At 53.2% G+C, this 12186-nt stretch overlaps 2 protein-coding genes across 2 annotated transcripts; both read left to right on the top strand.

Moving 5' to 3' along the window:
- The first annotated feature begins 385 nt into the window (after positions 1-385).
- Positions 386-2068, top strand: HER10_EVM0011969 (Mpv17/PMP22 family protein). Its single transcript, XM_035483170.1, has 2 exons — positions 386-848; positions 951-2068. The coding sequence occupies exons 1-2, from the start codon at positions 750-752 to the stop codon at positions 1644-1646; spliced, it is 795 nt and encodes a 264-aa protein (XP_035333442.1). The 5' UTR covers positions 386-749; the 3' UTR covers positions 1647-2068.
- Positions 2069-4658: 2590 nt separating this feature from the next.
- Positions 4659-10665, top strand: HER10_EVM0007596 (hsp90-like protein). The gene has a single exon (XM_035477148.1). It carries the CDS (start codon positions 6079-6081, stop codon positions 10156-10158), a length of 4080 nt encoding a protein of 1359 aa, XP_035332896.1. The 5' UTR covers positions 4659-6078; the 3' UTR covers positions 10159-10665.
- The last annotated feature ends 1521 nt before the right edge of the window (positions 10666-12186 follow it).

Raw genomic sequence — 12186 nt, 5'->3', positions numbered from 1 at the left:
GTGTGTCATTCACCCAATAAGGTTGCGCTAGTAGGCGCGGTGAAGTCCACTGCAGCGAATCAACTTTGCTGACATCTATGAAGATGGCAGCCTTTCTAGGCATTTTCCCAGTACAGTTGACCTCTTATGAGACACAATAGCTATGCTCAAGCCCAATGAGACTCGCTTTTGTTGACCTTGGTACTTGTTGCCTATTGTGCCTGGAATCATGTAAGTGAGCAGCCACGTCGTCTAGCCTATTGGAGCTCTAGCTTGCTTTGAACGGACAGCTGTCAGGAGACCCACAAATCAGACATGTCATCAGTGATTCGCCGGTCCGAACTTGGACTGTTGGAGACCGGCCACCTCCACAAGCCGGGGTCGCTCCTCCCTCCACAGCCCATGAACCCCCGCCAAACTTTCAACCATCCGGGCCTGCATCCCGTCAAGCCTCAACTTATGCCGATTACAAATGCTCCTGCTCGGAAGGGTTATTGAACAGATTGCAACTTACATTTGACTCACGTTCCTCACGCAGTATCGCATATAAGTCTCGACGTCTCCAGGCACCTGTTTCGCATCAAGGACGTCATCCGTTCTTATCTCCATCTTTCTCTGCCTCCCGTCATCTTGGTTTAAAGACGCATCTCAAGAGTGCACCTGCCGTGGTTTACCCGGCACAACGGTATACGTCGTTCATCTAAACTCACAACTTCATTTCACGTCTTCATCAAATCAAAGTCAAGCTTGCGTTTTCACAAGTCACCATCATGGCGCTGCCTCCCATCGTCACTGCAACTCTGCAGTCAGCTGCCCTCAGTGGCACTTCGAACATACTGGCCCAGGTCCTGACGGCCTACCAGACCGATGTATGAATTTCCGAAGCTCATGGACTCTATAATGTGTTTCACCGTCATAATATGGCTTCATATGACCATCACTCGAGACCTTCGTGCTAACACTGTGACCAGAAACAACTCGTCATCGACTGGGTCCCCGTTTTCCAGTTCATCATCTTCACCCTCCTCAGCACGCCGCCAAACTTCTTGTGGTGGGTCTCCCAGCGAGCACTCGTCTTTCACCATCGCGGATCCCTCTTCTACCTGCATGCACGATACGCGTCATACCCCAGACCGTCATCACTGACACATCCCAGGCAAGGTTTCCTCGAAGAGAGCTTCCCGGCCTACCACGTCTCGCCCACCAAGAAGGCCATCGCCTCGGCCGCGGCCAACGACGACAAAGCGCTCGACCGCGAGGCGCGTGAGGACCAGCTCGTGGAGCCCAAGCTCAACATCCGCAACACGCTCATCAAGCTCGTCCTCGACCAGACTGTCGGCGCCGCGCTCAACACGCTCGCTTTCAGCATGTTCATGCACAGCATCCAGACGGCCATGGTGCGCCCGGAGCACCTCGCGGCTGCGCAGCACTCGGGCACGTTTTTGTTTTCGCGGGGCGCCATCGACTATAGTAATGTTGACTGGCAGTCCGTCGTCCACAAGAGCCAGCTCGAGTTCGTGCCCATCTTCATCGCGGGCCTGAAGTTGTGGCCCATGGTCAGTTTGGTGAACTTTGCCTTTATCAAGAGCATTGAGGGTAGGAACTTGGTTGGTTCTCTTGCGGGTGTCGCTTGGGGTATCTACATGAGTCTGGTTGCTGCACGATAAAGGACGCAATGGCGATGTAAGCCCGCATCGTGGTGGGATCTCCATGCGTTCGACGATGCGAAGAAAATGATCCCTAGACGGGGCTGAGAGGGTAACGGCTGGGTTGATACCACATTTTCAAATTTTGGAGGAAGCGAGCGACTGGGGAATGATAAAGGGCACTCGGGCAGGAGGAAACAAGGCGCATGGCAAGACAGAGGACGACTTCCAAAGCTCGCTTAGACGAAGTGGCACGAAGGTAACGAGAGGATCGAGAGGAACGCATCCCGGTTCACCTTGGCACTATAAGCTTAGACCGTTGGAGTGCCAGCACGAAGGGGTTTATAGGACACACTTGATTCTAGCTATAGATCCTAGCCACACTATTGACGGTTGTGCCGACAACGACATTGTTCAAGCCTCGACCATCAACTAAAGTGACCCCCTCGAATATAGTTGTAAAGACAATGGGATTCCAAATCTTGTCCTCCGCGTGCCTGGTTCACATTCTTGAGGAATACTTGCCGCCATGCAGTCTCACCTTCGAAGATGGGTCGCCACGCGGGTGACAAGGTCATCCGTCAGTCTCCGTAAGCTCTCACTTTCCACCAAAGATCTACAAAGCACTACGTAAGTCAAAGTACGTGGGAAGCTACAATCTAATAGAGGGGAATGAGGTAGGTATTTTGGGATATTTTGAAGTTGATTCATCTCTTTTATTATAGGCAGTGTGGGCCCAGAAGACTGGCAGATGAACCTCTTACCCAGGTAGAAGCTTCAAGTATGGGCTTCAACAACCCGATCCAGAAAAGAACGTTAATCTCGCCCACATTCTTTTGGTAATTTCTTTTTGGGTGGCTGGCTGAAGAGCCAAAGCGGGCTTGTTATTTGGCTATTAAACGGTGAGAAAGCGCCGCATGGCGTAATGACGTTGAAGGTCTTATAAAGTAAGACACTCGGCTGCTATCCGTGCAACATCGTGTTCGCGTAGTGTACTATTACAGACGGATCGCATTGGTTCAACGATGGAAAACGACGAGGATCGGTGTCTCTCCACCAGTTGGCCTTTTCGGTGAAGTATTCCCACCTTAGCAAAAGCTCGGCTTCCAAACCCCCCCAAACTGCACACAGTCAACTCGGCCGAGGGGGGCTGTGGAGCGTGGTTATTTTAGGTGCATTGCCGATCGGATTTCTAGGTATGCAACTCTCTGTATCATGTAGTACAGAGGCTCCGTATCCGTACAGACGTACCCATCTCCTGGAATCTGCAAGTCCCAACCGACTGGTCTACGGCCACTGGTATGGTCTTGTCTGGTGATTTTGCTCCGGAGCTTTCTCCTGCGTCGACCATTTGAGAGGTTTTCATTGGCTCACTCGTAACGACGTTGGCAAGTGGCCTCTGATTGGTCAAACGGCAAGTAATCCGTGCCATCCACTCCGGGAACGAGGATGATGCCGTCTGGAAGCGATGTGACGTCAGGGTTAACGCAGAGGCCAAACCCCCCGAAATCTGCGCTTACATCATGTGCATGTCGGGAGCGCGGGAAGGGACGATCTGGCAACCACCAGCAGCGAGCAGCCGCCAGGGCCGAAAACTCTCTTTCTCTTCAGCCTTCAGGAACAGGATGAATGTCTAGGTATTGCACGAGCATGGTGCATGACCGGGGAAAGGGGGGAAGGAAGTAAACAAACAGCTATCCGATGGAGTCTCGGAAACTAGCGATGCTGGCTTTTTGATGGTTGCAATTGAGGTGGGAAATGTGGCCGGGATGGGGGGAAGGAAGGTGGCTGCGGTGGTGGTATTGGGGGTTGAGGACGCTGGTTGTTATTGGCGACTCCACGTGTGAAAGTCGGGATGACGTGGGGCTATAACGTCACTGGCAAATGAGCGGGCTGAACTATCTTTTTGGTAACTATTACCGCTCAATGCGCGCCTTCTCAATAGGTAGGTACCTTACCTTAGGTAGCTAAGGTGCTACATAGGTATGTCAGAAAATGGAGGGGTTAATCTTCCACATAAACCTCTAAAGCTCTGTTTATCGAGATGGAAGGTCTCAAGGTGCAGACACGGCTGGGACCAAGTGGAATGGTTGGAAGGCGCCATAGCCGTAAAAGAAGACGGAGAAGAAGACGATCCGATTTAGCACGGGTTGACAGGTCCTGTAGCGTCGAATCCGGGTCTCCATCGAAGCTTTTAGTGCAGTACTGAAGAGACGGTCCAGGGAGGCACGATGCAACCCTGGCTGCCCATGATTGGTTGCTGTGCCGTTAATTCCATTTTGCGAACCGGGTGGAATCGTGGGACCTCTCTTGCTCTCTTCTGATTTCTCGGGGAAGGAAGTCGACCTTCGGAGAGTGTTGGGCATTCCCACTTTTTGCCTGCCCCTGCCCGCCCCCCCGTTCCTTGCTGCGCTGGTTGGGGCCTTTTTTTTTTTCTTAATTTTCTCATTTTTCTGTTGCATTTGTTGCTGCTGCAGTTTCCCTGGCAGATGCAGACGTACGGATACATATGCGGACGACATGGTCTATTTGGCCCAATTCAGAACCTTTGCGATCGGATACCACGCTCAAGGTAACAGTCTGGGAGTTGATCTCTTCTAAAATTGGTCTTCGGGGGCCGGATGATGGATCCCTCAATCTCACCCAATATCACTAAACCATCGGCATCTTGTTCCATCCATGTATCCTTCCTCACCTACCGTAAGGTAACTGGTAAGGTAGGTTGGCACGTTGGATCACTGGAGCAGATTGGAATCTTGGAATACTTCTTGACCGCCTTCACGGGGCTCTCTCCCCACCCCAATCAACATCATGCCGTGCTGTAGCGTAGGAGGGGAGGAGCGACAAGTTGTCCAATACTGTGAGTGCGAGGGCTGAGACGCGCGACTCAAAAGGGCATGGGACGGAAGCACTAAGAAATAAGCCATACTGAATCATTCTTTCTTTGCCGCCGCCTATAACCTATTAGTGCACCTTCCACTTCTGCCCCCCATCGTCCAGGACTCTCTATCCAGCCATACCTTACTTACCTTACATTACCTAGGTAGGTAGACTGACTCTACGGATACGGATAATAAGTGCACAGTACCTAACTCCATAGACTCGAAAGACTCGCGTGCCGGGGTCACGATACCTTGGCAGGAAGGAGCCTTCGTCATCGGATTCCGTTCCGCGCCCCCCCCGTCCCTTGTCTTTCCGCCTTTCCACCGCCCAGCCCTGGGATGCCGCTCTTCTAAACCTTACCTCCTTGCCAGCGTGACCTTGACTGCCCGGATAGGCACTTTTCGTTTCCTCTCGCTTCCTCTCACGAGCCCACCTCCACCATCTGGCATCGCCAGCCTGCCATTCTCGCGACAACAAAAATTCACCTACTCTGTCCAGCTTCAGGTCAGCCCGAGGCCACTCCGTGGGGACAAAGGAGAGCCTGACCCGGTGTTGGCACCAAGAATCCGAGTCTGCTATTTTTCGAGAGACCGCCATCTGCATAGCAAGCCACATTGCGACGTCCGTTGTTCAGCCCCCCTCCGACACTAAACCCCGGTCAACCATTGGAAAGGGTCGTCACATCATCCACCAGTGATCATCCTCCTCTCACCATCTGTTCTGACCTGCCAGCGTGCCCGTCTACCCATCCCATCTTCCCTCTTCTTCACCTTGGGACACCTTCTTCCCAAGGTAACTTCTACCGCGCATCTTGGCCTGCACGTCGAATCAAGGCTTCTTCCCTACGCTTGCGGATCCCAATTTTGGACCAATTCACTGCCAGCGACCCGAAAATCGGCCAAGGTCCGATGCGAGATACCCACCGCTGCAGATTTACACAACCTCCCGGACAACGCATTCACGGCAAACATCCCGCGACCTCCATCTAACAAGCTTGGTTGGAACTTGGGGGTCCTGCTGAATCCCATCAAGACGACTCTACCAGCAACCAACCAATCTTCAACTTGGTGGCCCGCTCACCACGGACTGGGTGTGCCGCCGCGTGCGCTCAACTCCACCCGGCAAGCAGAATCGCAACTTCCGAGCTCAACCACCCTCGTCTGCCTCATCCACTTTGGGCCACTATTGCACACATTACAACCCCGGCTCGCTTCTGCCGCTTTTTCTCTGCTTTCCCACTTGCGCCTGCGCCTTTCTAGCATCTCCTTCTCCTGCATCGAAAACCCGCCCATCAGCCTCACCTCACCTCGTCCAGGGCCACATCGCGCGCGCGGACATTTTGCCGATCCAGGCTCTTTCTTCACCGGCGGGACCGACGGCATCTTTCACCAACCAGCCGCAAATCGAAGAGGAGGAACAGCGCCGAAATAGAGTTGAGCATCTGGTCTGCCTGCAAGACCTCTTCTCATTCTACGCCAAGATTGGTTGAGAATGAGAGAGAAAACAGATACTGACAACGAGACTTGCCGATCCCTTGGCTGAGCGGACGACTCATACCCTGCCCGCAGCCATGCATCCTCCCCCGCTCCTCGGTGTGGGCGTTGTTGATCTGCTCGAGTCCGACCCCCGACCGAGCTTCGTTGTTGCGCTACCAACTTCATTCAAGGACCCCGCGCTTGCCGAGGTTGTCTACAGCAATCCGGCTCTGGTGAGCAAGCCTGCCCTTTTCGAGGTCCTAGGATCATTGTCAAGCCGCGACCATACGAGATTCTGGGACTGGATCACTGCCCAAGACGCCAACCCTCCACAATCTTTCTTGTATAACAACCACTTTTGGACTCGGAACACCTTGCTTTCCAGATGGGTTGTTGTGAGCTCCAACGACTTCCCAATCTCCTCGGAGCCTCCGAGAAAGATTCGCCTGGATGGTTCGAGAGGCAGAGAATCCAGCAGCGGTATCTTGCACCCGCATACCTCAACCGTGCCCTCAGTGCCTTCGGCAGAGTCGTCCGCAGAAGACTTGTCATATCCCCGGATTGTTCGAGCAACCACCGAGCCGCCTATAGTCCTACCGGATTTTATGCCAGACCAAGAGCCTTTCCTCGATATGGTTGATAGCGTTGACTGGAGCGCGACTCCCCTGGGTGCCATGGACCGGTGGCCATCGCTGCTTCACCAGTCTTATAGCCAGATTTTATGCAATTCTCAGCCTACAGCAATCTACTGGGGCAAAAATCTCACAACAGTATACAATGAGGCTTATGGAGAGATGATAGGAGCAAGACACCCCAACCTTATGGGCCATTCTGTGACTGAAGTTTTCCCTGAAATCACGGATCAGCTCAGAGATATGATGGAGAATCCCGGACAAAGTCGTCGCGCGAGCAACGAAGAGGCATTCCGCTTTTTCCTCGAAAGACCCGACGGATCACCCCTCGAGACGTACCTAAAATGGTCAATCGTACCGGTCATGCAGAACGGCGAATGTCTTGGCTTTATCCACTTGATATCGGACACGACTCTATACCACCTTTTCCGTCGGCGAATTCAGATGCTCGTCAACATGGGCGAGGAGCTCGTCACAGCCAAGGATGTTAAATCCTACTGGAGCAAGCTGATCGAAGAGCTCTCCGAATGCGATCCCGCCTACGATATACCACTGGCGATGCTCTACTCGATTGAGTGTGATGGTTCATCACATGCCGGAAGCGAGTCGCGGCACGATTGTAATCACGTTTGTCGTCTCGAGGGCGCCCTAGGTGTCCCAGAAAACCATCCCATCATGCCCGAGACCCTGCGACTGAAGGACACCGATGCCGGTCTGGCGCCACAGTACCGAGCTGCTCTGCGCAGCCACGAGCCGCTGATTATCAGCAAATCAGACGGCAGTCTGCCCAAAGAATTACTGACTGGCCTGCAGTGGCGTGGATTTGGCGATCCCTGCGAAGCTGCTATTGTCTTGCCCATTCGACCCACAAAGGAGGAGGAAGTCATGGGACTGCTTGTGTTGGGCCTCAACCCTCGGCGACCTTACGACGATGCATATACCCTCTACATCCAGTTGCTAGCCCAGAAGCTCACGACATCCCTGGCTTGCACGGTCTTGTTAGAGGAGGAGCGACGCCGAGGAAGGAATGCTGCCGAGCAGGCTGCATACGACCAGGCCATGCTGAAAGAAAAGCTCGCCTACCAGACCAAGGAAGCCACAGAGTACACACGGTTATTCCAGACAGTTTCGGACTTCATTCCCAATGGATTCTCCCTCGGGGACCATCAAGGAAACATAACATTCGCGAACGGCCTGTGGTACCGCATAACAGGACACCCTGATGAAGGCGGTTCTTTCTCTTGTGTGTTGGAGGCAGACCGAGAAAAGATTCGCGAGGCATACAAGGAACTGCAGACCAAGGATGAAGTCGAATTTGAATTCCGCGTCAAAGGAACGGAACACACCAATCGCATGCTGGCAAGGAGATCGCCCTTCAAAGCCGACGTATACAGTGATCTTGACGAGGATCTGGAACGTTTTGTAATGGCTCAGGCAAAGGCTGAACGAGCAACTGACGGAACCATCATTCGAACTTTCACTTGCCTGACAGATGTCACCGCACACAAAAGGACGGCCGACGAAGCCACCAGGAGGGCTCAACAGGCAGAGAATCTCAAGAGGATGGCTGAGCTTGCCACAGTTGGTATGTTCGATATGGACACCGGAGGACGTCTGCTCGGAGCAAACAACGTATTTTTCGAGTTGTCTGGGATAGAGAAGGTGGACCTTTTGCAACACGAAGTACGGCCATGGGAAGTCTCGGTCGTACAAGACGACATCCAGACTCTGAGCGAGAGCGTTGCGCGACTTGTGGCGACGAAGAAGCCCCAGTCAGCTGAGATACGCCTAAAGACCACATGGACAGCTGAGGACGCCGGAGGGAACCAGATCACAGCGCCCAGATGGGTACACATTACCCTGATGCCAGTCTGTAATTCAGATGGCATCGTTCAGTCGTTTACTGGCTGTGTCAGCGACGTCTCATTGCAAAAATGGCAACTGGAGTTGGAAACTCAACGCACCGAGGAGGCAATCGACTCGAAACGGCAACAGGATAACTTCATCGACATGACTTCCCACGAGATGCGAAACCCGCTCAGCGCCATAGTTCACTGTTCAGACGCCATCATTGCCTCTCTTGCGCGATGCGAGGAGCTTGTCGACCGGCCTCCTACTCCCAAGGCAGCTAAATCCGACGAAGAAGGCACCGACAAACACTTTGATATCAAACAGCTTCTTTCGGATAGTATCGAGAATGCGGAGACGATTGTTGCTTGCGCACAGCATCAGAAGCGGATTGTGGACGATATCTTGACAATGTCCAAGTTGGACTCTAAGCTTCTAGCCGTCACTCCCTGCACAGTCAATCCCGTTCAGATTGGCGAGGAGGCTATCAAGATGTTCGACGTAGAGGCTCGTCGTGTTGATATTGACCTCAAGATGACTGTGGATAAATCGTATCGGGAGCTGGGTCACGTTTATCTAGATCTCGATCCCTCCCGCGTCAAACAAGTCCTCATCAACTTGCTTACAAACGCTCTCAAGTTCACAAAGTCCGGATCAATCAGGAATGTATCTGTGTGCATGAAGGCATCGCGACAACGGCCAACGGACGAGACGGGACCGGTCACCTTCATTCCCCGATCCTGCAAAGAAGAGTCAGAGTATGAGCAGCCTGCTCTCGACAATCGTAGAGACCCAGTCTACATCATGTTCGAAGTCAAGGACACCGGTCAGGGTCTCTCGGAAGACGAAAAGTCAAATCTCTTCAACAGGTTCGTGCAAGCGAGTTCGCGGACTCATGTCAAATACGGTGGAAGCGGATTGGGGCTATTCATCTCGCGACGCTTGACAGAGCTGCAAAAGGGTGCCATCGGTGTGTCCAGCTTGCCAGGGGTGGGGTCCACGTTTGCATTCTTCATCGAGGCATACGTGCCAACAGAGTCGTCGCGGAGGGAAGCCGAATCTGCGGCCGCGGCTGTGAGAATGACGACTTTGGCTACTGCTGCATCAAGCACGCCATCCACGATGCCGCGGATTAGAGCCCCCGCAAACGAACAGAAGGCACCTGGCTCGCGACCGAAGCCTAAGAATTACGACCCCCGGCTGGATGGGATTCTTGTCGTGGAGGACAACCTGATCAATCAGCAAATAACCCGTCGCGGCTTGCAGGATAGGGGGTTCACTGTCGACGTGGCCAACCACGGAATCGAGGCTCTAGAACGACTCATGCAGTCCATGTCCCTGCAGAAGCAAGACGACCCGGAGTACTTTACTCATAGCAACTCGAGTCCTCAGGGGCCCGCCGTATCGATCAACCTTATCCTCATGGACATAGAGATGCCAGTGCAGGACGGGTTGACATGCACGCGGCGAATCCGAGAACTAGAGAAGGAAGGAAGAGTGTTTTGTGCAAGCGGTGGAAGAATCCCCATCATCGCCGTCAGCGCCAATGCACGGCCGGAGCAGATGCAAGACGCCAAAAGCGCAGGGTGTGACGATGTGCTCGTCAAGCCTTATCGGATGCCGGAGCTAATCGAGAAGATGCAAGTGGTGGTACGGCGGATGGGGGGCCTTTCACCTGGGTCGCCTATACGATAATGAAAGCCAGTGCTGCCTATTGAGGAGGCGGAGCAGGGAGCGGCGAACAAGCATTATCGGTCACATGGATAACCAAGGGCTGGTGATCCTGAAGAGACGGGTACGGCGTTTAGGTAAAGGGGAGCCACAGCAGGACTGGGCTCGGGAATGAGGACTGCTTCCGGGGTTTAGTCTGGTCACACTTGGCTGTGTGTCATGTGGTGGATGGACGAATAGAGATACCAAAAATGGCCTTGGATGCTGGCCGACAGGAAGACTCCAGACGTTGGATGTCACACGGGCGAGAAATGGACTTGGCATCGGATGGCGTTGATCGGCGGAGGGCCTAGCCATGTCGATGGATCCGGGAAGAAAGACTGGCTTAATTCAGAGAGGAGACAGAAAGGAAACCATTTCGTGGAGTTAGGTTCCTTGGCGTCTGTTGCCGGGGTACATCTAAGGATTATTCACCAACGTAGACGAGCCAGACGGAGAGAAGAAATAATACCTTGGGTGTGAATATTCCAGCCCCATTTCGTTAGATGGAGCAATACGGACATCACGCACGTTGCTTCAGACTCGTCGCCGCGGGTAAACCCTTCACAGGCACCTATGTGCACTTGAGACTAAATCATTTGTGCCTCTGCGAGCTTATTGCTCTCCTATGTGGGATTAGCCACCCGGCTTGACTGTTACTGGCCTAGGTCGAAGGGAGTCCATTTTCGTTGTGCTGGGAACATGATCGACACAGTTTAGATACTACCTGTTGCTGCTTGAGGGCCAACTAGCCTCGGGCTGCGGAACAGGGCGAAATCTCAGACTTCCAAGTGACCATCAGGTGAGGTTGTCGGGACGGTCTCCCATGTCAAAAAGTTGCCAAGGAAAGAGTGAAAGGGAAGAAAGAGTACGAGACGAGACGAGACGGAGAAATTCGTAATTGGTCGGGATTTTTGGGGGCCGCTCGCCCGCCCGCCGCCGGCGATGCACTCGTTGGATGGGTGCAGGGGAGCGGTTTGTGTTACGGCCCCACTACCTTATGGACGCCGCGGGGCTTGGCCGATGGTAAAGTGGTTCATGGAAGGAGGCCCTGTTCGATGTAATCTGATGTACGCTTTTTCTTCTTCACGAGACTGAGTAACATAAGTAGCCAGGTACAGTAAGGTAGGAAGGCCGTAGTGATTTATGTACCTACGTACGGAGTAAAGAAGGTCCCGTGTTGTGTAAAGATGGCGTTACGCAGGTCGGGTACGGGCAGCAGGGTGTCCGGGCCGGCGCGGGCTATTTGAGGTGTGAGAAGATGTTTAAGTGACCATTATGAACATTGGGGGCCATCTCATGCGTCCCTTGAGTCTTTTCGCGTTCTGACGGGTAGGGTTTGCACGTCTGTTGGAATATAGTATGGGACTAGATAGGGACTAGATACAGATAGTACTCCCGTTTGACATGTGAGATGACGGGAAGGGGTCTGGTAATGCAATGGGCTTTCCCTGAGGCGATGGAGCTGTTTGTGATTTATCTTGCGTATGGGCTTATGCATGTCATCTAAGCACTAATTACTATGGTCGATGAAGTGCTTGTGTGTAATCAGACGATGGGGGTTTTGTTCTTCAGTTCTCGAGGCCCGCTCGCGGCGGAGGTTGCCTGGGGACGGGAGCTTTTCCTTTTGGCTTGGGGAGGGTCCGTGGCTTGTTATCTGAGGTTCCTGCCCGAGCTTCTTTCCTTGGAGAGGCACTCAGGTCGGTGCTTGAGCTACTACTAGGTAAAAAACAGCAATTGACGAGGAGGCATGACCTGTATTTTGTTCTCTCCCTTCCTTTTAATTCCTCAAGACATGCTCTTTCTGCGAATGTAAACGGGCAATACCTTAGCCGTACCATCAGAGGTGGATACCTAGTTGGCAGGTTCGATTTGTAGTGTAAGAGTGTAAGATTGGGGGAACGAGGGGAAGTACCTTACCCCTCCTCCCACCAGGCCAGGTACCTTCGCCTGCGTCGCGGGCAAAGCTCCTGCATGGCGCTATTCCCCCCACCCCCTCATCCGAGTGTGCAA

This window comes from Colletotrichum scovillei (assembly GCF_011075155.1).
Source record: "Colletotrichum scovillei strain TJNH1 chromosome Unknown Contig00006, whole genome shotgun sequence".
NCBI lineage: Eukaryota > Fungi > Ascomycota > Sordariomycetes > Glomerellales > Glomerellaceae > Colletotrichum > Colletotrichum scovillei.
The sequence above is the reverse complement of the archived record's forward strand: the minus strand, read 5'-3'. Positions and strand labels throughout refer to the sequence as shown.